Source organism: Aethina tumida, chromosome 5 (assembly GCF_024364675.1).
Source record: "Aethina tumida isolate Nest 87 chromosome 5, icAetTumi1.1, whole genome shotgun sequence".
Lineage (NCBI taxonomy): Eukaryota > Metazoa > Arthropoda > Insecta > Coleoptera > Nitidulidae > Aethina > Aethina tumida.
The window spans coordinates 25,988,015-26,014,527 of NC_065439.1; the positions used below are offsets into that span (position 1 = coordinate 25,988,015).

Consider the following 26,513-nt stretch of genomic DNA (forward strand, 5'->3'; position numbering starts at 1 on the left):
TAAAGAATCTAAAGAATCTAAAGAATCTAAAGAATCTAAAGAATCTAAAGAATCTAAAGAATCTAAAGAATCTAAAGAATCTAAAGAATCTAAAGAATCTAAAGAATCTAAAGAATCTAAAGAATCTAAAGAATCTAAAGAATCTAAAGAATCTAAAGAATCTAAAGAATCTAAAGAATCTAAAGAATCTAAAGAATCTAAAGAATCTAAAGAATCTAAAGAATCTAAAGAATCTAAAGAATCTAAAGAATCTAAAGAATCTAAAGAATCTAAAGAATCTAAAGAATCTAAAGAATCTAAAGAATCTAAAGAATCTAAAGAATCTAAAGAATCTAAAGAATCTAAAGGATCTAAAAAATCTAAAGAATCTACAGAATCCACAGAACCTAATTATTAATATACATTTTGGGAAGAGATTTATCAGATGGGAATACAACTTTCTGTGCTCCCGATCATAATTCTGTCTCCACAAATATCACAGGTATGAATATACAAATACCAATGGCAATCATGGGCGAGGCAGTGTTTTTACAAACTTTAATTGGCGGCGTGTTAGCGGAAAGGTCGCATTTGAAATTCTTATTATACCAATTTCAAAACGAACGATCAACACGCATACAGAAGGTTAAGTTGGCGTGATTCAGCTCAATAGTGGTGAGAACTGTTATGAATTTAATCTCTTACTTTGCATTTCATCAAGTTATCTGTTCAAAATGGGGCTTTCTGACACAATGTCAATGTACGGCTTCATTATTTAACGATCAATCTATTTATCTCGTCTCCAAGAGTAGTAAATTGATTTAAAAAATCATTAGTACGACTTGGGATGTCTTTGTTGCGTTATAATTTTATGGCAGTAATTCATGAGTTCAAGAAATCCATTCACTGACGTCTATAATTAGCTCCAATCTCAACATGTGTCCGTTTCGGAATAATTGAATATGGCCCAGCTCCGAATGATGACTTCTAATCCTTGAACGTGACCTACACCAGCAACAAAACATTAACTGTTCAAGTTGTAATAGTAACCATAATCAAACGAATGTGTTAGTTCTTTTGTTCAAGACCAAACAAAACAGATGCCTTAACTATTCGGTTACAATTAGCATTTTTTTATTTCATTGGGAAACATCTTCAACCAATTTGGAACCCGATTGTAAACAAATAGCATCCTGTAAAAGGTTTGAAGCAGACACAATAAAAATTGTTTACGAGCCACCCCGTCCCGATTTATCAGTCTGGGGATTTATTTTAAGGTCATATTTCCATCAACACCGTCTTCCCTAATTGACAGTATCAACAGATATCGGCACCGTTAAGACCCCAAACGAAAATAAACCGACAGTGTGACGATCTCAACATATTTTTTCCCTCATCTGATTCGTAATTATGCGATTAAATGTGGGTTTCAGAAGAACCGGAAAGTTCTGCTTCGTCGATTTCGATAATTATAAAGGTCCACCATCGAGGTCCGATTAATGGGAACGACACAACTGGAAAATTTACTCGCTAATTACTGAACTTATTGTTCATTGAGGTGCACCAGTGTGCCGTACCTTTCACATCCCTTATTTGGTCGCGATAACAAATATTATATTAAAGACAATGGTCGTGCAATTGGGTCACTTGTTTTACTATAAACTTCATACTGTGAGGCACGTTTTACTCCACGAACAAAACTATTTGGAGTGCAACGAAACGCCGGTCTTGTAATTAGAAAGTACACGCCGACTAAACAGTTGATTTGCGATGGGTTGACATTCAAAATCAACGGGCTGATGTAAAAATCACGGTTTTCACGTGCATTTTTGTCTAGGCCGGTTTAATTGAAATTCGTGCTGGCGACAAATTGAAAGAAAGTTTATTAGAAAGTAATGTTGAAACGTTTAAACTATCTATCACTTGAAACCATTAATATAGACATAATAAAACCAACTCTTGCACTTTCCTATTGCAACGCTAAATCCGCAATTAACATTTAATTCATTCGTCGACTGTATGACTGGATAACTGTTTTTCTGGTCAGGTTTAATTGCTTAACTGTTGTTATTGTAGAAGCAAAAATGGTTGTTGCGAAAGAATAACTACAAGTTAGCGTAAGGATCGTCCCATCTTTTGTCGTTTGATGCTTCTGACACAATCGACAAGGCAAGTTTAAATGAATATTCATAAATCATAGTGTGTAGCTTCTTTGTGCTAATACAGAAAATAGAATATAATAAATTGGTATAAATGAAGAATGTATAATACAAAACGTAGAACATAGAATGAAGAAAGAATATTGTAGGCAGAATATACGGAATATACAGAATATACAAAATATACAGAATTTACAGAATATACAGAATATACAGAATATACAGAATATACAGAATATACAGAATATACAGAATATACAGAATATACAGAATATACAGAATATACAGAATATACAGAATATACAGAATATACAGAATATACAGAATATACAGAATATACAGAATATACAGAATATACAGAATATACAGAATATACAGAATATACAGAATATACAGAATATACAAAATATACAGAATATACAGAATATACAGAATATACAGAATATACAGAATGTACAGAATATACAGAAAATACAGAATATACAGAAAATACAGAATATAAAGAATATTCAGAATATACAGAATATAAAGAATACACACAATATACAGATATATAATATACAGAATATATAAAATATATAATATGGAATATATGGAATGTATAGAATACATAGAATGTATAGAATATACAGAATGTGTAGAATATATAAAATGTATATAATATATAGAATATACAGAATATATAAAATAAATATATAAAATATATGGAATGTATGGAATATATGGATTACATGGAATGTATAGAATACTTAGAATGTATAGAATATCCAGAATGTGTAGAATATATAAAATAAATAAATAAAATATATAAATAATATGGAATATATGGAATATATGAAACATATGGAATATATGGAGTATATGGAATGTATGGAATATATGCAATATATGGAATATATGGAATATATGGAATATATCGAATATATGGAATATATGGAATATATGGAATATATCGAATATATGGAATATATGGAATGTATGGAATGTATGAAATGTATGAAATGTATGAAATGTATGAAATGTATGAAATGTATGAAATGTATGAAATGTATGGAATGTATGGAATATATGAAATATACAGAATATACAGAATATGCAGAATATAAAGAATACACACATTATATTGATATATAATATATAGAATATACAGAATACATAGAATATATAAAATAAATATATTAAATATATAAATAATATGGAATATATGGAATGTATAGAATACGTAGAATGTATAGAATATACAGAATATGTAGAATATATAAAATGTATATAATATATAGAATATACAGAATATATAAAATAAATATATAAAATGTATAAATAATATGGAATATATGGAATATATGAAACATATGGAATATGTGGAATATATGGAGTATATGGAATGTATGGAAAATATAGAATATATAGAATGTATGAGATATATGGAATATATGGAATATACAGAATATAGAGAATATACAGAACATACAGAATATACAAAATATACAAAATATACAGAATATATAAAATATACAGAATATACAGATTCTACAGAACATATAAAATGTTCAAAATGTATAGAATATATAACATATATAAAATATACAGAATACATGAATGTATAGAATATATGAAATATAAAAAAATAACAGGAAGTAACCGTAGGGCTTACTTATATTCTGATGTTTAATGCCCCTCTGACAATCAACACTTTAAAAACCGTTTCCTGATTTACAGAAAATTATGTAGCATTATCACCAAAACAAATTGGTCCTATAATAACAAAAAACTCACTAACAATAAGTTTAAATATTCATAAATCATAGTGAGTAGCTTCTACTGCTCCACCATAATCAAACACGGGCTGATTAGGATGTCTGTATAATTTTCTCAACAAACATCACAGTTAGCTCGACTGAAGCGATAAATTCGAAATGCAAACACAGGGAAGGAGTGTGTATTTGTTTTGGTACCTAGACTCTCTTCAGTTATGTTTTCATTAGCAACACCACGATGGAAATTCAAGTGTGGGGGCTCAAGAAATCGATAACCTGGTGCGTTAATTGATCGGATATTTAACCGAAAACTTTCTCTAACCTAACATCACGTTACACAATGTTGCATTCTTGTGATTCATAAAAAAATATCTAAGTCGTGGTCGATGAACTTGGGCGGCGAACAGGTACACACTGTTGGGAAGCAGGTTAACTTTCACTTGAGTCTCTCAAGAGAGGCAAGCCGTTTCGAGAAAAATGAATCGAGACCACCGAATATTACGAAGGTCGTACAAACCACTTAATCGCATTGTCTTCGGGGGCAAGGCAAGTACGACGATTGTTGTGGCTGATTTTTATTCAAAATAAAATATATCGTTCAAGGTGCCGAAATTATTTATAAGGAAATTTACCCTTCGGAACGTTGGTTGGTGATAACACCGAGTTTTCCAAAACGTTGACCACATCCAATGCGTTTTTGTCACAGACAAAAATGGTACGGCTGAACAAAGTGCATATTAATCAATTAGGCAGCATAGACCCCGCTTTGTTGCGATAAGACGTCGAGGCGCCAGACCTTCAGATAAGCTTTGCTCAAATAATGGAAGCCTTTGTGCCATCGTCTATTCCAATTCCGATTTAAATATGACCATCATTAAGTCCAGCATTTAAATTAATTGTAAACTCGATTGATTCAACGTCATTAGAACTTATCTGTCTCAGCGTTGGGAAAAAAAGATGTGCCACTTTCGTCCCATCGAACTGAACGTTTTGCTGAACCGTATCGCGTTGCCGTTTGTGTGACTCACCGCTTTGCATGCGAACATTTATTTATCCGTACGTCGCGAATTTGTTTTAGAAGTGGAAAAAATGTTAAGAGCTGCACTCTAGGTTTTTTTAATTTTTAATTGAGTTTTGGCGCCTAAGACAACTTGAAATTTATTGGCGGCACATTATTCATGTCGCGACGGCGAAAATAAATCCCATACGTTTTTCGAGCTGCGTCTGGTGTTTTATATAAAGCAGTCCCTGATAAACGACGTATTTTAATGTTACAACAAAGTTCTTGATCCGGCGTTGATGGCCGATCACTCAAGCCGCAGTGATCGATGACGTTGCAAATTGAAATTCATTAAACGCACATTTACATATAGATTAATACCGCAAGATGTTATTACGTAATCGGTCTTCAATCCGGCGATTTTACAACAAACGTCGATTTTCTCTAAATTATGCACCACCGCAGCATCATTAATAATTCATAAGCGAAACGATATCCAATGATCGTCGTAATGGTGCAATGGTTTTTTTCACATAATTAATATAACGTATTATTATACGGTAGCGAGGAGGAAATCCAAACAAGGCTTTAAATCTCTAAACGGGGGCCCCGGTTATATTAGAAATTCCAACGTGGTTCGCAGCACATTCCAACGGTAAACACATATACGACCGACGACGATTCGATTGGTGATTCATTGGGATAATTCGATGTGACCTTATCGGAAACGGATCGCATCTTTTAAGTGACGGTTGCCAAATTACAAAACGGCTTAAATTGCCGCTACACAGAAAGTCTGGGCCCTCGTGGGCTGGGACATGTCAAATTTTAATTATTGCCTTGGACGTGATTGAAAAAAGGCATGTTTGATTGTATCTCGGATATTAATACACAAATCTGTCTCAGGTCATTTGAAAGCTCATTGTACGTTGTCCTGTTCGTGTAGCTAATTAATTGAGGCATTTGGTTATCGACCATTCTTCGCTAACACTAATAAATAATTAATAGTCCATAACCGTTCTTTTATGTCTTATAATAAAATTTCAAAAATTACTAAAGCTGTTCTAAAATACTTAAATAAATGTAACTGGAAATACTATCACCGGAAATTCGCCAGTAAAAGGACAACAGCACATTTCCAGTTTATCTTTAAAACCGTTAAGTAAAATATATCTTCTAATTGAAATCCAAAGATGTTATAAAATCTTCTGACGTTGATTGATACAAAAAAATTAATGATAAATTCAATTAGCTATATTTCCTGTAAATCTAACGAAGCAATTAATGGCAACACAATAAATATTGTTACATTATTAGAAATAGTAAATTTATTTTATTATTATTTTATATATATATATATATATATATATATATATATATATATATAATATAATTTCAAATAACATGTTTTTATTAAGAACTTTTTAAAATTTAAATTGAGTCAATTTAATTTTAATTACTAAATAATTTCTGTTAATTTAAATTTAATTTACTTTTATATAAAAAATAATATATTTTTATATTAATTTTAATTTAAATTCCACTGACACATAATTATAAATATTATTATTTCAATTATTATCATTTTTAATTAATTAATTATAACAATTAGTAATATTGATTAAATTTTATGAAATTTTCGATTAATTAATAAAATTGGTTTAATAATTTTAATAATTTGATAATTTTAAATAACAATAATTCTATTAACATTAATTTAATAAATTAAATTTTATTACATTTACGTTTAGTTTTAATAATTTCAATAATTCATTTTTTCGTTTATTGAAATTTTATTTATAAATACATAATTATAAATAATATATTAATATAGGTTTAAATAAGTATATATAAATAAACATAAATATATATTTACTTTGATCTGAGTAATTTCAATCTAAATTTTAAATTTTAATTTAATAATTAATATCTTTATTAATTTAAATTTTATTTCTCATATATAATTATAAATAATATTAATAATAATTTTATTAATAATGGTTTTAATGATTTTAATTTAAATATTTTTATGTTAATTTAAATTTTATTTATCTAAAAAATTATAAATAATTATTATTATTTATAATTTAATAATAATAATTTTATTAATATCCATTTTAATAATTTAATAATTAATTTTTTTGTTAGTTTAAATTTTATTTTACATATATAATTATAAATAATAAATAATAATAATTTTATTAATATTGGTTTTAATAATTTTAATTTCAATATATTTTTGTTAATTCAAATTTTATTTTTCTAATCTATCTAATTATTATCTATTTTAATAATTTACTAATTAATTTATTTATTAATTTAAATTTTATTTCCCATATATAATTATAAATTATATTAATAATAATTTTATTAATAATGGTTTTAAATATTTTAATTTCAATATATTTTTGTTAATTCAAATTTTATTTATCTAATCTATCTAATTATTATCTATTTTAATAATTTACTAATTAATTTCTTTATTAATTTAAATTTTATTTCCCATATATAATTATAAATAATATTAATAATAATTTTATTAATAAGGGTTTTAATGATATTAATTTAAATATTTTTATATTAATTTAATTTTTATTTATCTAAAAATTATAAATAACGATTATTATTAATAATTTAATAATTACTTTCTTAGTTAATTTAAATTTTAATTCCCATATATAATTATAAATAATATTAATAATAATTGTATTAATATTGGTTTTAATAATTTAATTTTAATATTTTTTTGTTAATTTAAATTTTATTTATCTAAAAAATTGTAAATAATAATAATTATTAATAATTTAATTATTAATTTCTTTGTTAATTTAAATTTTATTTAATAATATAATTTAAATTAATTAATTTTAATAATTTAATAATTTTATTTGCCTACTTGATTTTCCTTCTTTTTGTATACTTTTATTATTATTTAAATATTTTATTATTTACATAATTCAATTAATACTCAAATAGGTTTCAGTACACTAATTGAAATTCCTTGAAGTTACTAATGATCTGTTGGTATTAATTGAATATTTAATAGTATAATAAGTAATGAGTCTTGTTACTATAATGTTGAAATGCTTATTTTATATTACTATTTTCTTAAAAAACAAGAAACTACTGAATAAATAATTAGAATCAGGGAACTGATTAATATCATGGAAAATCTTTAGTTTTTTGTAATATATATTTAGATGCTCAACATATATATCTTTCTAATTGGGAAAAATGTAATAAATATTGGTATACTTCTAGAAATTGAAGAAATTACCTAATTAACTATTATTCTTAATTAATAAAGAAATAGACTGCTCAAACTGAAATTTCCTTTTCTATCTAAGTTACCAATAATCAGTAAAAAAAATTTTTCTGTGTTACTCAAAAACCACTCTTAACTAAAGGTCTTCTAGTCATTATTATATATATTCCAATTAATTTTATAAATTTGTGTACATGTTACTTTAATAAAATATTGATTAATATCTAGAATAAATTGTAGAACTATAATTGGAATCTGAAGAAGTTATTATTACCATGAAACTCTTTATTTTCTTCTTCCACATACGTGTTGGGTTTTTTTGAATGTCCATCTCTTATAATAAATATTTTGACATAATTAGAAACCGTGAAAATCTTTTAATCTTCTCAATTTACTCACTGGGTTATCCCAAATTTTGTGTAAATATCTCTTCGGCACGAATTGCTTTATATAACAATTAGCTTTTGCACTCTAATAGGAATTCCGAGACTAATGATCCAACATTAATTACCAATTTAACAGCCACATGCAATCTGTTAAATTTCTCACTTAAAACCGTGAAAATCGTCAAAACCTCTTCAACCCACTTGTTGCTTTCTATTTATGGCCAACCATCGCACCTTAGGAAAACAATTACCAAGTCGTTAATTTATTTCACGGACCGTGTTCCACTTACGTCAGTTTTGGATAATAGCGCAGTCTGAGCGACCCTGAGCCTACCATAAATAATGATCGACCCGAGTGTTTTCTAGTTTGGCGCTCGACGAAGAAAAGCACCGCGGTATTGATCATAATAAATCACGTCGGACGATATCTGATACGAAATGGTTTACGATCACGTTTCTGCGGCCTTTCTAAGTTCACTCGAGAGTGAAATTTGTAGAAAGGCTGCAAAAACCAACAACGCAGATCTGGACTGGCGTTTTTCACGTCTGAACGGCTGTTGTCGAAAGGAAAATGCGTTTGGTTTTGTAGGTAAGTGGTATAAAACACCAGTTTGAATAACATGCGAACCGACCAAACAATGGCCATTACGTTTCGGCAGAATAGCAAAACATGCACGACACATGTGAACAGGATCAGTGGATCAACGAATTATGTCAGTGTTCCGTACAACCACCCAATTGCCTAAAACATGCAAATCTTGATCAGCATGTAACGTGCGAACCCGTAAAATTACTTTGCCTTTGTGCAGCAGATGCATCGGAGTTAATTAACCGACAGGCTACATCTGCACGACGCATTAAAGTAGGCTACGTTTACAGAATTGTAACGGTACGTCTTCGCTGATAGTACTAAGTGACTGAATTTATGCGGCAAACGTTACCGGCAACGGCTTCGCGTGATTTTTAATAAGCACCAGGACGCAACTTACCGATCATGAAGCACGGGGCGTTGAGCATGGAGTTGCCGCTCAGCTGGGTGATGCACAGGAGAACATCGCCGAGGAACAGACAGGCGACATGATTGGTCTGGCATCTCCAGTGGAGGACGTGGTGATTGGCAGGTAGCAGTGAGCCGGCGACCAAAGTGGCGGCCAGGAAAATTGCGCTGAGTGCCAGTCCTATGGGGTACACGGTGAAGCGCAGATCATCCGACGCCGGCTCCTTTATCACGCTGCTGGACGGCGGTAAATAATGTTTGCAGGTTAATATGCTGGGAGTGCGACCTGGAACAACGAGAAAAATTGCTGTATTATACGGGTACTAATTAGAAAATGGTTGGAGGACATCACCGCCAGTTTCAGAGAACAAAAAGGTAGTTCGGTACTCTACATTGACTGATATCATATTAAAACCAATTTAAGAGAAAGAAAATATGATTTGATAGTTAATCAAAAAACATTCTATAGAATTTGGGATATGACCAATTTGTCTAGTACTATATTTAAAGAAGGGCAATTCACTTAAATTGGAAAAATAATTGTTGAAAGGTCTAAAAACTTCAATAAAAACTGATATTTTATTTGGTACTACTTAGAAAATGGTAGGAGGTTATTGAAACCAATTTAAGGGAAAGAAAATATGGTTTGATACTGAATCATAAGACGTTCTATAAAATTCTAGCTTCAATTAATGTAAGCAAATATTTGAAATATGACCAACTTCACTGGTACCATATTTGAATAAGGACAATTCCTTTAAATTGGAAAAATAATTGTTAAACTACTCATAGAATGGTAGGAAGTTATTGACATCAATTTAAGAGAAAAAAAATATGGTTTGATACTCAATCATAAGATATTATACAGAATTTTGGTTTCAATTAATGTAAGGAAATATTTGGGATATGGCCATTTTGACTAGTACCATATTTAAAGAAGAATAATACCTTAAAAATGGAAAAATAATTAATAAAACATCTAAAAGTTCAAAAAAGTGGTAAGAAATAATTGAACCCAATTTATGAGGAAGAAAATATGGTTTAATAGTAAAATATTTAATAAAAATTGTAATTTTATTTGGTACTACTTAGAAGATGGTAGGAGGTTATTGAAACTAATTTAAGAGAAAAATAAATACTTAAACATAAGACATTCTACAGAATTTTGGCCTCAATTAATGTAATGAAATATTCTGGATACGGCCATTTTGACTAGTACCTTATTTGAAATAGGTTAATTCCCTAAAATTGGAAAAATAATTATTAAAACAACTAAAAACCTCAATAAAAATTGATGTTTTATTTGGTACTACTAAAAAAATGGTAGGAAATAATTGAAACTAATTTAACAGGAAGAAAATATAGTTTGATGGTTAATCAAAAGACATTCTATAGAATTTCAGCTTCAATTAATGTAAGGAAATATTTGGGACACGGCCATTTTGACTAGTACCATATTTGAAGAAGGATAATTCCTTTAAATTGGAAAAATAATTGTTAAAACATCTAAAATATTTAATAAAAATTGATATTGTATTTAGTACTACTTATTGAAACAAATTTAATAGAAAAAAATATGGTTTGAAGCTCAATCATAAGACATTTTACAGAATTTTGGCTTCAATTAATGTAAGAAAATATTCAGAATATAGTCATTTTGACTAGTACCATATTTGAAGAAGGATAATTCCATAAAATTGGAAAATTAATTATTCAAACGTCTAAAAACCTCAATAAAAATTAATATTTTATTTGGTACTACTCAAAAAATGGTAAGAAATAATTGAAACCAATTTAAGAGGAAGAAAATATGGTTTGATGGTTAATCAAAAGACATTCTATAGAATTTTAGCTTCAATTAATGTAAGGAAATATTTAGGATATGATCACTTTGACTAGTACCATGTTTGAAGAAGGGCAATTCCTTTAAATTGAAAAAATATTTGTTAAAACGTCTTAAAACTTCAATAAAAACTGATATTTTATTTGGTACTACTTAGAAATTGGTGAGAAGTTATTGAAATCAATTTAAGAGAAAGAAAATATGGTTTGATACTTAATCGTAAGATATTCTATAGAATTTTGGCTTCAATTAATCTAAGGAAATATTCTGTATATGACCATTTTGACCAGTACCATATTTGAAGAAGGATAATATTTTATTTGGTACTACTCAAAAAATGGTATACGACCACTTTGACTAGTCCCATATTTGAAGAAAGGCAATTCCTTTAAATTGAAAGATAATTGCTAAAACCTCTAAAACTTATATAATATAATATTTTATTCGGTACTACTTAGAAAATGGTGGAAGGTTATTGAAACCAATTTAAGAGAAAGAAAATATGGTTTTAAACATTCTATAGAATTTTAGCTTCAATTAATGTAAGGAAATATTTGAGTTATGACCATTTTGACTAGTACCATATGTGAAGAAAGATAATTCCTTTAAATTGGAAAATATTTATTAAAATGTCTAAAAACCTCAATAAAAATTATTTAGTACTGGTCAGAAAATGGTAGAAAGTAATTGAAATTAAGAGAAAGAAATTATGGTTTGATACTTAATCAAAAGACATTCTTACAGAATTTTTACTTCAGTCAGGTGTATTTGTAATATGTCCTTTTTTATTAGAATCATATTTGAAGAATAGTAATTTCTTTAAATTGGAAAAATAATTGCTAAAACGTCTGAAAACTTCAATAAAATTTGGTATTTTATGCCAATATATATGGTACTACTTAGAAAGTCATTAAAACCTATTTAAGAGAACGAAACATGCCTTGATACTTAATCGAAAGACATTCTTACAGAATTTTAACCTCGACTAATGTCAGGAAATATCTGGGGAATGATAATTTGCTTTACTTGGGAAAAAACTGCTAAAACGTTTAAAATTCTTCTCAATTATTTCAGATATTTGTCATAAATACGTAATGGCAACTCCAGTTTTATCGCATAATTTACATAAAACGCAAATTCACCGTGATAAAATTACACAAGTTTCGGAGCTTCTTCCACTTCGGCCGTTATTTACACAAACAGCGACGAAGGTGCAATTTATTTTTGGTAACTATTTTTTGATCTGGCGGTTAAATAAACAGCCCAAAATTAAATTAAATAAATAGCTGTATCAAAAAAAAATGGCACGATATAATGTAAACAGCAGATCTCCTAATTAAATAATCAGCAGCACACTGTCCAAATAACTTAAATTCATAATGGCAATTAACAAATTGCATAATCTTTTCTCATAACAAACATGTGAGGCTAAAAATAACTCAAATCCGTTTTTTTAAAAGTCTATTAATAGTAATAATAATCATTTTATCACACATTACGCCACATTAACCATAAATATAAATTTTACACTACATGTTTTCATTCGGGTGACAACGAAATGGATTAATTAATGTGGTCGTCCTTGTATGTTAAAATATCTATATTTTTTTGTTATCAACTTACTTATTAATTTAGTGCAGCTCACAAAGAAGCCGCACAAATTTGAAAAACGATGGTTATTACCAAGTTGGGAATTTATTGGCGGTTATTTATATGATGCAATAAAGTATCAATTAACAGGAAACGTTTATGATGCTTTCAGAACTGGCGTATTATAATTCCAAGTGGAGCTTTATTTAAGAACATAAAATAAACTAATTACACATACATGCCGTTCCTAATCTTCGAAACTAATATTATTATTAGGTACAGACTGATGATTACATTGCAATATAATGCATGTGATTGCTGATAACTGAACATTATATGTAATTAAATTTTATGCCTGCTTCCAACCGATGCGGTGTAGTTAAAGCTCTATAAATTTTCACTTTTTATCGGTGCATTTCAATAAAGTATATGACAGGACTAAGTAAAACAAGGAATGATAAATAGTCGAGGCCATTAAAGGATGAGAGGAAGTATGTATTTAATGTGGATGGTGATTTGTTGGATGTTTTACCTTTTAGAGTAATGGGAAAGATGGTCTTTAAGATAACACATTCAACAAAAGGTCATAATTTCATTCATTGTCTCTTGAATCTTCTACCCCATTATTGTTTTTTAATCCTCATTGGCCAAATTTGCTTCAGTCTTTCTGGCTTACACACTGCCCATTATCTGACCATCTAAAGTGCCTCCTCGAGGTACACAACGTGTTAGCATCAACACCTTCGGAATTGCCCAAGCAAACAAATTATCATCTGCAGTCCCGCATGTTTAACAATCTTCGACACCATGTAGTAATTTAATTTGTATCTCGATCTCGTTTGCATACGTACTGCTTATTTTCCGGGCAAGCTTCAATGTAAACTGAACGTGTTTGAAAAGTAATTTCTAAATAAACTATCACTCCATCGATTGGCAAATCTGATTTTATGTGAGAAACACGTGTCGCAAAGCTTCCCGATTCTTTATTAATAAATCAAGATACGTGTAAACCTTGGATTTTTAATATACTTCATCCAGACGATTATAGCCCAATACAGATAGGAGATTTATTGGAAATCGAGAGAAAACACAGCTGTGAGGCCGGCCATGAATCCTTGAAACGTTCAACTACTAAAACAAAAGCTTTGATAAATGGCCCGAGATTGTTGGTAAATTGTTTACACCGCCGGGAAAAAAATGAATGGTAACGGTATTCTTTGTACACGATTAAGCGTACACCAACAAATCCGAATTACAGTCACCTCGACAGGTTAAACGCCCATTAAAGCCTGGTTCGTGGATGAACTTCTCCTCGGGCACCTGTTGAATGTGCATTTTAGCCTCAATAAAGCTGCACGACGATTCTGTGTGATGTTCTGTTCGGTTTTCCGTTAGGGACAAAGAATTTCCGTGTACGTTGTATTCCAGAGACAATGGTGGACGTGCTGTCACACTTCGTCTTGCTCATGGCTCATGGTGGGCCTTAATATAACTGCGAATTTGTCCATAAGCTTCATACGATTTATTAACAACTCATCTAATAAAATTGTCCAAGACGCAGTAACAAACTGGAACATTGAGCTGAGTCTTGGCCAATGTGGGTGTTTATTAATTTTCGTCCAATTTAATATCAGTGTAATAAATAAATTAACTCTATTAATAAAATTAGGAGGCAGAAATTAAATTAATCACTCAACTAATATTTATTGAACCCATTAATTTTTTTTTATACTGGAAACAACATACAAGAATAGGAATTCTAAAATAGCGTGTGTTTATTAATTTTAATAACTTCCTTTGATTCATGCCAGCTGTATTTGAGACGTATCAATTTTGTCGCGAACTCCTGCTATTAATGTCAACCTTGGAGCTAATTGGTAGAATTATTGGATTGTAATTTTGAAATTTCGCCGTTGACACAATCCAATTTGTACGCTTTCTCAAAAACGCCGCTTTGAAGTCGAAAAATTTATTTAGAATAACAAACAAGTTCGGCGACAAAAACTGCACCTACTTAACTAACGTTCCATGTTTCCCAACAATGTTGCTCGTGATTGAAATATGCTAGTTTCTTGTCTACTTAAACCAGTTACGAACGTAATTATATATGGTGGGTTTAACAAACACAATTTACAGTAATTACTTGTTAAAAAGTCAGCTTCTTCCTGACAACCAACGCACTTTACTACAACTTAAACTATAACGATCTCCTTCCTGACCGACCATTCCTGCTGGCTAGATTAAACGTGGGCGAGCCGTCCCGATGAATTATGCCAGTCAAAAAAATGTCTTCGGTTGCACAATTCAACGACACCAGTCAGACAAAACAACGTAAAAACACCGCGTCGTCCAATACAAGATGCCACCGCATTTAGAGCAGGAAATCGTCTGACAACATATTAAGAGTGGACTTAATAAATTAGATTCCGAGAGATGCAGTTAAGTGGTCTAGAAATTAATAATGCAAGATTTTGTAATAAAGTTAATGAGCCCGAGTAAAATCGCGTTGGTTTTTTTATTGATACGAAGCAGACGATGCGTTCGGAGTTAATTTATTAATTGAAATGGATGCGGACTATTTCATAATTGTTGTTGTTAATGAGATTATTACTGGGAAATCGTTTTACACGTAAGGTAAATGAAGAATCGCTGACTTGGTGCTTGCATTGCTTCCAATTTTGCCAGGAATATTTCCAGATGATTCAAGAGCTTTTTTTGCTGATGTAAAAGATGATTTTGTTATTTTTGTTCGTAATAATTCTCGTTAAGTTAAGGAATTTAACCTTCGCAACAATCAATTGTTCAAATAACAATTTAGAACATTAAAATGAAATTTAAAGAAATGTGACAATAGAATGAAGTAAAATCAAGTAAAATAAAAGGTGAAATCTACTCAATAAACTCAAATAGAAACTTGAGGGGTCAAATTTTAATAAGAAACAATAGGATTTATTAAATACCAACTTGAAACATTAAACTAAAGTTCAAAGGCATAAAAAGTTGGTTACCAATTAAAGTGAAAGGGGAAACTTATAAATATATTTTTAGAAAGATTTTTATTTATGTAAAAACAACAATTCTCGGAGTTACCATAGAAATTCAATAGTTTTCAGACAAAAAGAAAAAAGTTTTCTTGAGACTCAAATTGAATTTTGAGGCGTCAAATCTTAACAAGAAACAACAAGATTTATTAAATAACAACTTGAAACGTTAAAATAAACTTTAAAGCAACGTATCAAAAACATGGAAAGTTGGTACCAAGTAAAGTGAAAGGTGAAATCTACAAATATATTTCTAAGACGATCTTCTTTTAAGTAAAAATAAAAATTCTGAAAGTTACCATAAAAAATTTCAATACTTTCCAGACAAACAGAAAAAAATTAAATTTTCTAGACTCAAAATTTATCTTGAAGCGTCAAATCTTAATAAGAAACAACAAGATTTATCAAATAACAATTTGAAACATTAAAATAAACTTTAAAGCAACGTATCAAAAACATGAAAAGTTGGTACCAAGTGAAGTGAAAGGTGAAATCTACAAATATATTTTTAAGACGATTTTCTTTTGTGTAAAAACAATAATTCTGGAAGTTACCATAAAAAATATCAATACTTTCCAGACAAATAGAAAAAAGTTAAGTTTTCTAGAGACTCAAATTGAATCTTGAGGCATCAAATCTTAACAAGAAACAACAAGATTTATCAAATAACAACTTGAAACGTTAAAATAAAATTTAAAACAACGTATCAAAAACATGAAAAGTTGGTACCAAGTAAAGTGAAAGGTGAAATCTACAAATATATTTTTAAGACGATTTTCTTTTGTGTAAAAACAATAATTCTAGAAGTTACTATAAAAAATTTCAATACTTTCCAGACAAATATAAAAAAGTTAAGTTTTCTAGAGACTCAAATTGAATCTTGAGGCGTCAAATCTTAACAAGAAACAACAAGATTTATTAAATAACAACTTGAAACGTTAAAATAAACTTTAAAGCAACGTATCAAAAACATGAAAAGTTGGTACCAAGTGAAGTGAAAGGTGAAATCTACAAATATATTTTTAAGACGATTTTCTTTTGTGTAAAAACAATAATTCTAGAAGTTACTATAAAAAATATCAATACTTTCCAGACAAATAGAAAAAAGTTAAGTTTTCTAGAGACTCAAATTGAATCTTGAGGCGTCAAATCTTAACAAGAAACAACAAGATTTATTAAATAACAACTTGAAACGTTAAAATAAACTTTAAAGCAACGTATCAAAAACATGAAAAGTTGGTACCAAGTAAAGTGAAAGGTGAAATCTACAAATATATTTTTAAGACGATTTTCTTTTGTGTAAAAACAATAATTCTAGAAGTTACTATAAAAAATTTCAATACTTTCCAGACAAATAGAAAAAAGTTAAGTTTTCTAGAGACTCAAATTGAATCTTGAGGCGTCAAATCTTAACAAGAAACAACAAGATTTATTAAATAACAACTTGAAACGTTAAAATAAACTTTAAAGCAACGTATCAAAAACATGAAAAGTTGGTACTAAGTAAAGAGAAAGGTGAAATCTACAAATATATTTTTAAGACGATTTTCTTTTGTGTAAAAACAATAATTCTAGAAGTTACTATAAAAAATATCAATACTTTCCAGACAAATAGAAAAAAGTTAAGTTTTCTAGAGACTCAAATTGAATCTTGAGGCGTCAAATCTTAACAAGAAACAACAAGATTTATTAAATAACAACTTGAAACGTTAAAATAAACTTTAAAGCAACGTATCAAAAACATGAAAAGTTGGTACTAAGTAAAGAGAAAGGTGAAATCTACAAATATATTTTTAAGACGATTTTCTTTTGTGTAAAAACAATAATTCTAGAAGTTACTATAAAAAATATCAATACTTTCCAGACAAATAGAAAAAAGTTAAGTTTTCTAGAGACTCAAATTGAATCTTGAGGCGTCAAATCTTAACAAGAAACAACAAGATTTATTAAATAACAACTTGAAACGTTAAAATAAACTTTAAAGCAACGTATCAAAAACATGAAAAGTTGGTACCAAATGAAGTGAAAGGTGAAATCTACAAATATATTTTTAAGACGATTTTCTTTTGTGTAAAAACACTAATTCTGGAAGTTATCATAAAAAATTTCAATACTTTCCAGACAAATAGAAAGAAATTAAGTTTTCTAGAGACTCAAATTGAATCTTGAGGCGTCAAATCTTAACAAGAAACAACAAGATTTATCAAATAACAACTTGAAACGTTAAAATAAACTTTAAAGCAACGTATCAAAAACATGAAAAGTTGGTACCAAGTAAAATGAAAGGTGAAATCTACAAATATATTTTGAAGACGAATTTCTTTTGAGTAAAAACAATAATTCTGGAAGTTACCATCAAAAATTTCAATACTTTCCAGACAAACAGAAAAAAGTTAAATTTTCTAGAGACTCAAATAGAAGCTTCCTTCACAAGAACCATTAACAATGTGGAACGTTAAACTAAAATTAAAGCAAAGAATACCAGTGCAGTTTTTTAAGAAGCAATACCAATTTACTTTATGTACTGTTGAACGTTTCTTCGGAACGGGTACAAAAAAAAGGCAGTAAACATCGATGATCAACCGTTACTGGAAACGAACAACTTAATTGTACGGCCCCTCGTACATTTCAATCACGTAAAGAGACCAGGTAGAACACAACCGGAGCCAACGTAATCCGACTCGACAATTATGTTGTGCCTTTTAAATTATTCAGTTTCGTTGGGGACAGATAACATTCTTTTGAAACAAAACCGTCGTCGTCGAATTCCGAAACGTTGCGCACGGACTTATTCATGAGTCCCGGACTACGTGGTGTACACGGAACCATTAGAAAACAGACGGACGCGGACGAAAGACAAGACGTGGAAATACCGGACTGTTTAAAAAAAAAACAACAACAAAAATAAAAGTAACGACCGCCTCATTAATCAGCCCGTAATGAGCTCAAAAGGGTTTCGGACGCGATGAAAGGCGTGTTTCGAATGTTTTCGTGGATTACGGATTACTGGGAGACAATCTGGTTGTGAGGAGTTCTTCACGAGAAAATTGATAAGTCGGTTCGTCGGTTTGTTTATTTGCTCTGGTCGCTGATAAAGAAAACCCCGAAAAATAAAGTTAGGAGCAAGTTCAAGAACCTCCGATTATTATCCGTTCAATTCAAAAATCTGTGTGCATTCACGCCGATAAATCACTTGATTTCGGAATTTTAAGAAAGCCGAGTGACACTCGGAGCGTGTTTGTTCGGCGTTATCAATTATTACCGTATTTGCTGCGAGGAAATCGACCAACAATAAATTAATCTTAATGGTATTCGCGAGGCATATAAAATTAATTAAAGGATTATTGAATAATAAGTCCATAACCGTGATGGGTTTCCTATTCATTATTTATAGACCAAGTCAAAGAGCATGTCTTGTTAGTTAAGTGAATGTAACATTATAATGATGTGAAAAGATACATAATCCACAATACTGATTTATTATTTATTTATTTATATCTCGAAACGCAGTTATGTATAATTAAAAACGCACATTTAAGAAAAATATAGAAGAAATATGGAAGATTCAACACAAATAAACCATGAGATGTGAATAACCTAACCTGGAATGAGCCGAAGACTTTTCAGAACGGAAATACATTCAATATTCAAGTTTCTATTGATATTTTCTTGGAAATTTCACAAATGAAACGGACAAGGCGACCACAAAATCCGTACCTAAGCACTCAGTACAGACAAAATGGTACTTGAAACACAATAATCTAGGTAAAATGATAATCTGGACACTTGTGTTTACAACTGCTATTAACGTTATTAATATTCATTAGATTCACATTCCTTTGTAGTTTGTTATTTGTATTATTAAGAAAATTATACATTTTATTATGGAAAAATCTTAATAAGTAGTACAAGATGAAAGATATTACACAAATTTTGTATGGAAATAATGCGTTTTATGTTTGTTATTGGAAATTATATATAAATGAGACATAATTACTGATCTAAAACGGAAAACTTGATATATAAATTACATACATTTATGAAGTTTATTTTATTTTTTATACTTGGGTATAATAGAGTCATTTTATTTTATGTCTTTATTCTGAATATGAGTTTTAATTTGAATATAGTATGATTTTCACATTATATATAAATGTGAAATAAGATTAGTACTTATAGATTAATTAGACTTATTATAACATTTTTAGAATCATTTGAATTTATCATAAATGTGAAAGTAAGAATTAAGACCAATAAACTCAATAACTATCTCGAAAATCCCCGTAATTTGGTTCAAAGATGCTGGCCAAATGTCAAATTAGGAATTTCCTACTAATATTAAAAATGGTTCTTATTGCGGAAGAAAATAATTGACCCCAAATTTCCTAATTCCGTATCGTCCGTTTTACTTTAAAAATGGTTGAAATTAACATAAACTCGGATAGAAACTCTTTGTTTTTTAAATGTGTCATGTCCTTATCGTCAGTATATTCATTATTTAAATTACCGGGTATTTTCATAAATATACTAGACATTAACAACTTTACGGACGTTCCGAAACGAAAAAAAAACCTACATGAATTTAAAACGTTCGTAATTAGCATTCTTACAATGTGTTTATGAAGCTGTGGGTGAAGCAATTGCAAGATATCCTTTATTGGAGTTTTTAAATTTGCATACACAGTTATGTGGGTACATTATTATTTCGAAGACGTAAAGAAGAGGGAATCTTCGGAATTAATAATAATAAAATGTGCTAGTGGTCAGATTAGGCTCAAAAAAGGATTAAAACAAGGAGACTTTAACTGGGGAAAACCTTTGAATCGACGACCGAAACTGGGCTTGGGACAGAATTTATTCTACCTGGCTTAGCTGTTAAAAATGTAAAAAAAGGTTTAATCTTTCGTCTCACTATTAAAACTAGGATTTATTGTTATAAGAAAAAGGTGGAAATAATATTTTTACCTTTTTTATACGTTTAAAATATTAAAAATAACGTTTTTTACTGTTATTAAATATCTGAAATTTTATAAACGTTAAAAGATGTGTTAAAAAATAAAACATAATAATAATTATGTATGAGAAAGGTAATGTTTATATTAATATTTAATATTGTAATTATTTTTTTTATTTTTTATGACACAAATTTTTAAAATGTGAAGGTGAATAACTGATTTTTTTCCTTTTATGTACATTATTATTATTATTAATATTTTTTCTGATTTATGTGACATATTTTTATTATGTGAAGGTGAATAACCGAATCTTTCGATTTTCATGGGAAATCTTATTTTTCTCCACGAATTTTTTGTCGTTATATATTTTTTACTTTAAGTAAATATTAATTAATAAATTTCTTCTTTATTAAAACAATACACTACTTTTCAAATATCTACAAATAATATAAATCATTGTAGTTTTCTCTCTGTTTTATGTGACATATTTATAAAATGAATAACTGAAATTTATTTCCATCAATTTTTCATGAGAAATTCTTTTCTTATCCAGGGAAATTTTAGAAGTAAATAAGAAAAATGATAATAATACTATTTATTAATAATTATAATTAATAATATTTTTTCTTCTTTATTTCTACTCTACAAATATCTACATATAATATATATAATTGTGATCATTTTTTCATCTGCTTTATTGACATATTTTTAAATTTTGAAGGTGAATAACAGAAAATCAACTTTTCCTGAGAAAATCTTTTTCTATTCAGGAAAATTTTAGTAGAATATAACAAATTTTATTGTTTTACTTAAGTAGATAAGAAAAATAATAATTATACTATTAATATTTATAATTAATAGTGTTTTTTCATTAAAATATTAATCTACTCTACAAATACCTACATATAATATATAATATTGTATTTACTTTGCTCTGTGCTTTATGTGACATTTATAAAATGTCAAGGTAAATAACTGAAATTTCTTTCCTTCAATTTGTCATGAGAAATTCATTTCTTCCTCAGCCAATTTTGGTTATACATAATAAATTATATTTTTACTTTAGTAAATATAAAAAAAATGTTATAAATATTACTATAATAATTATAATTAATGATTTACTTTCTTCTTTACTAAAATCTTTACTATTTTATCTATATTTATTTTGTGTAACATATTTATAAAATGTGAAGGTGAATAAATGAAATTTATTTTTTCAATTTTTCATGAAAAATTCTTTTCTTATCCAGGGAAATTTTAGTACTATATAATAATTTTTTTTTGTTTTACTTTAGTAAAAAAGAAAAATGGTAATAATTACTACTAATAATTATAAATATAATCATTTTTTTCTTTTTTATTAAAATATTATTCTACTCTGCAAATATCTACAAACAATATACATTTCTGTAATTATTTTTATCTCCGCTTTATGTGACATATTTGTAAAATGTGAAGATAAATAATTGAAATTTATTTCTTCAATTTTTCTTAAGAAATTCTTTTCTTATCCAGTGAAATTTTTGTAGTATATAATTTTTTTTAATTTTTATTGTTTTACTGTAGTAACTAAGAAAAATGGTATCAATACTATAAATAATTGTAATTAATATTTTTTTCATATTTATTAGAATATTATACTACTCTACAAATAGCTACATATGTTATAATATACAATATTGTAATTTTTTCTCCCTGTTTTATGTGACATATTTATAAAATGTGAAGGTGAATAACTGAAATTTATTTTTTCAATTTTTCATGAAAAATTCTTTTCTTATCCAGGGAAATTTTAGTAGTACATAATAATTTTTTTTGTTTTATTTTAATAAATAAGAAAAATGATAATAATACAACTAATAATTATAATTAATCATTTTTTCTTCTTTATTATAATATTATACTACTTTACAAATATCTACAAATAATATATATTACTGTAATTATTTTTCTCTCCACTTTATGTGACATTTGAAGATAAATAACTGAAATTTATTTCTTCAATTTTTCTTAAGAAATTCTTACTTCTACAAATACTCTACAAATACCTACATATGTTATAATATACAATATTGTAATTTTTTTCACTCTGTTTTATGTTACATATTTATAAAGTGTAAAGGTGAATAATTTTTAATTTTTTATGAGAAATTTATTTTTCTTTTTCAGGCAATTTTAGTCGTATATACTATATATTTACTTTAGTAAATATTAAAAATGGTAATACTATTACTAATAATTTTAATTAATTATATGCTTTCTTATTATTCTTCTTCCAACTTTATGGGACATATTTATAAAATGTGAAGGTGTACAATTTTTTTTCCTTTCACGTTTCAAAATAAAATATTTTCTTCTCTAAGAAATTTTATATAATAAATTTTGTTTTATTTACTTTAGTAAATATAAAAGGTGATAATAATTCAACTAATAATCATAATTAAAACTTTTCTTACTTCTTCAAGTATATATTATAATTGTCAAATGGTATTTTTTAATATTCTGCCACTATAATTATTTTGTTATACATTTTATTTATGTATTTATAAGAATAAGGCTTAAATAATATACTTTTGACAATTATCATAAAATATCTTCTTTTCTTCTGTATTTACTTGATTAAAAAATTTAATAACAAACATAGAATTTTTGATTTCTAAAAAGACTTACCGGCACTTTCAAGAATGTGTTCCAAACAATATTTGCCAGCCTCCAGCAGCACTTTGCTGTCCTTCAAATACAAACTGCCATTCGGTTGGATGTCGTTCAAATCCAATTTCCCTGTGGCCACCAAATCATGCTCGCACTTCGGAAAACCGGACAACAGACTCTTCTCCGGCCCAACATCCACACTATACGCGTTGTCTTTGATCGAAAGGCACGTGGAATTCGTCTCGGAAAATATCGCGTTCGAGCCGCAACACTTTTTAACAATCGCCTTCTTAATTTCGCTCGGCTCCAAACAGAAAATAGCCGCACCGTAATCGATGCACAGGTTCTCCGGCTGTATCACCCTGTCCAACTCCAACGAGTACACCGAACCGTTGTTGGCGAACGGCACGAAATTGTTAATAGCACTTTCCGTCAGTATGAACTTTTCGCAGTTCGGCTGCGTGTTCTCGCGCAGCTTCCAGTTACGCGGCAGCTGGTTCTTGAGGAACTCGCCCTTGGCCGGCTGCAGGATCCTGATCGTCCACGAGTTGTTCTTGGCGGGCACGCAGGTCCTGTTCACCGTCAGGTACTCGTCGATCTTGCAGCACTTCGACACGGTGACGGTACGCAGGGCGTCGCAACCGACCACCGCCGCCGCCAACACCGCCAGCACCGCCGTCAGATCCATCGCTTCGTTTTCGTTGAGTCAGTTCAAGGCGCGCATCAGAGAACTGTCAAAAAATCGTCGTTGGACGGGAGCGCGTGTGTTTACAAAACACGGCGCACGTTCGTAGCCTGTCTCAAGACGCGTCTCGCACGAACTGGCTCGCCACCACAACTGCAAGTCTGCAACTGCTCGCCTCGGCTTTCGCTTCTTCCGATTGGAGTGGTTCAACAGTTGCGGCGGACCCGGACCCGCCGGTTCTCTCTCGAACGGACTCCCCACTTCATTGTTGTAAAACGGCCGGCCCGGCCGATGTCTTACCTTTCGGGTCGCACCGTCGCGACGTAGTCATGCCCTGTGTCTTTTATTTTTATCCGAATTATTTTCATTTTCTTTCTTAGTTTTATCAATATAGTTGTTACTAATGTGAATGTCGAATATTTATTACAGTATTAGTGGAAACCAACAAATTCCAATAATTTATTGTCGTTTTTATCATTAGTATCATATTCATAAATTTTTTATAAATGTTTTGTATTTTTTTAGAATTGGATTATTTAATAAATTCTTAAAATGAATTATTTATTTACATTCTATTTTATTATGGAAAATATGACTTTTTTTAAAATTATTGCTGTATTTAAAATATTTTTTTATTTAAAAATTTAGTACTTTACAATTAAAAAAATCTATTATTTTTAAACTATATTTAATTTTTTTATAAATTTTCTGCATATTATATTTGAAACAACTATTTTGCAAAGTTATTGTTATACTGTATTATAATTATATGTTTATAATAATTATGTATTTAAAAATTTAGTGTTTCTGTTAAAAAATATAAAATAAAATAAATAAACAATAAAATTTAAATTAAAAATATTTCTTATTAATTATTTCTGATTAAAATAATTAGTAAGAAATATTACATATTTAATTATTTAATATTTTCTCTGTAATTTAATAAAAATAATATGTGGAACAACTATTTTTACACAATTATTAAAAATTGGACGTTTTGAATAAAATATACAATTATTTATTTATTTTTTATGTTAAAGTGAAAATAATATTATTTCTTAATATTTTTTCTTTTTCTTTTATTAATTTATTTATAATATTTTTTATTATTATTATAATTTATTTTAATTTATTATAAATTTATTTATTTATTTTATTATTTTATAAATTCTCTGTATTTCATTAAAGATGGAACAACTTTTTTTAATAAATTATTATTAGTTATTGAAAAAAGTAATTATTGATTCATAAAAACCAAATATTATAATTATTGTATTCATTTTTTTATATTGATTGATGAGTTGATAAAACACTTTGTTACTAATTATTTCTTATCTCAACAATAAATTTAAAAATTTAAAATTAATTCATTTTTTTTTAAATTCTTTATATTTTGAAACTCCGTAGGAATGAGAATTTTTAAATTTATTAATTTTTTTATAAATTCTGCATAGTTAAGAAACTAAAATTATTAAAAACTGGGTTTATAATAATTTTTTATTTAAAAATAAGGTATTTTATGTAAAAAACATATTTATTAATATTTTTTATTTTTGTATTAAAGAAATATTAATTTTTTTTTTAAACGTTTCTTAATGACATATTTAACAAACTTTTTAAAATATTTAAAACAGTCTATATCATCAACTAAAAAACATAATTATCTTATTCATTTTTTATAATAAATAGTTAATAAAATACTTTCTTATTAATTATTTCTTATTGTATTTAAAGTTTTTAAATTCATTTACTTTTTTAAAAATTCTCTATATTTATTGAAGTAAATAAATAGTATAAAAAATTTTAAATTTACTATTTTTTTTATAAATTCTGTATATTTTATTAGAAGAAAAATATGAAAAGGAAATATTTTATTTTAAAATAGGCTATTTTAAGTAAAAAACATAATTATTTATTTTATTATTTGTAATAAGAAGATATAAAAATTATTTCTAATTTAATAACATATCCACTAAAAGTTTTTAAAATTCATTTAAACTTAAAAATTAATAAGTGGAATAACAATTTTTAAATTTACTAATTTTTTTATAAATTGTAAAAGAAATATTAAACATTTTAATTTTTTTATATTATTTCTCTTTGAATATCATAATTAATAATATTTTTAAAATATTTAAAGAGTTAATAAAATATTTTTTTACTAATTATTTCTTATTTTGATAATATATTTAATAATTTAATAA

General features: G+C 28.0%; 1 protein-coding gene across 1 annotated transcript in view; it reads right to left on the reverse strand.

Annotated features, from left to right (window-relative positions):
- Positions 1-24,467, reverse strand: part of LOC109601719 (probable G-protein coupled receptor Mth-like 1) — a 68,993-nt gene extending 44,526 nt beyond the window's left edge. Inside the window, exons 1-2 of the mRNA XM_020017990.2 lie at positions 23,643-24,467; positions 9,536-9,829 (exon numbers count right to left, since the gene is read on the reverse strand). Of these exons, the coding sequence (XP_019873549.2) occupies positions 9,536-9,829; positions 23,643-24,312 (964 nt within the window). The 5' untranslated portion in view covers positions 24,313-24,467. The remainder of the gene's footprint in view (positions 1-9,535; positions 9,830-23,642) is intronic.
- Positions 24,468-26,513: the final 2,046 nt, after the last annotated feature.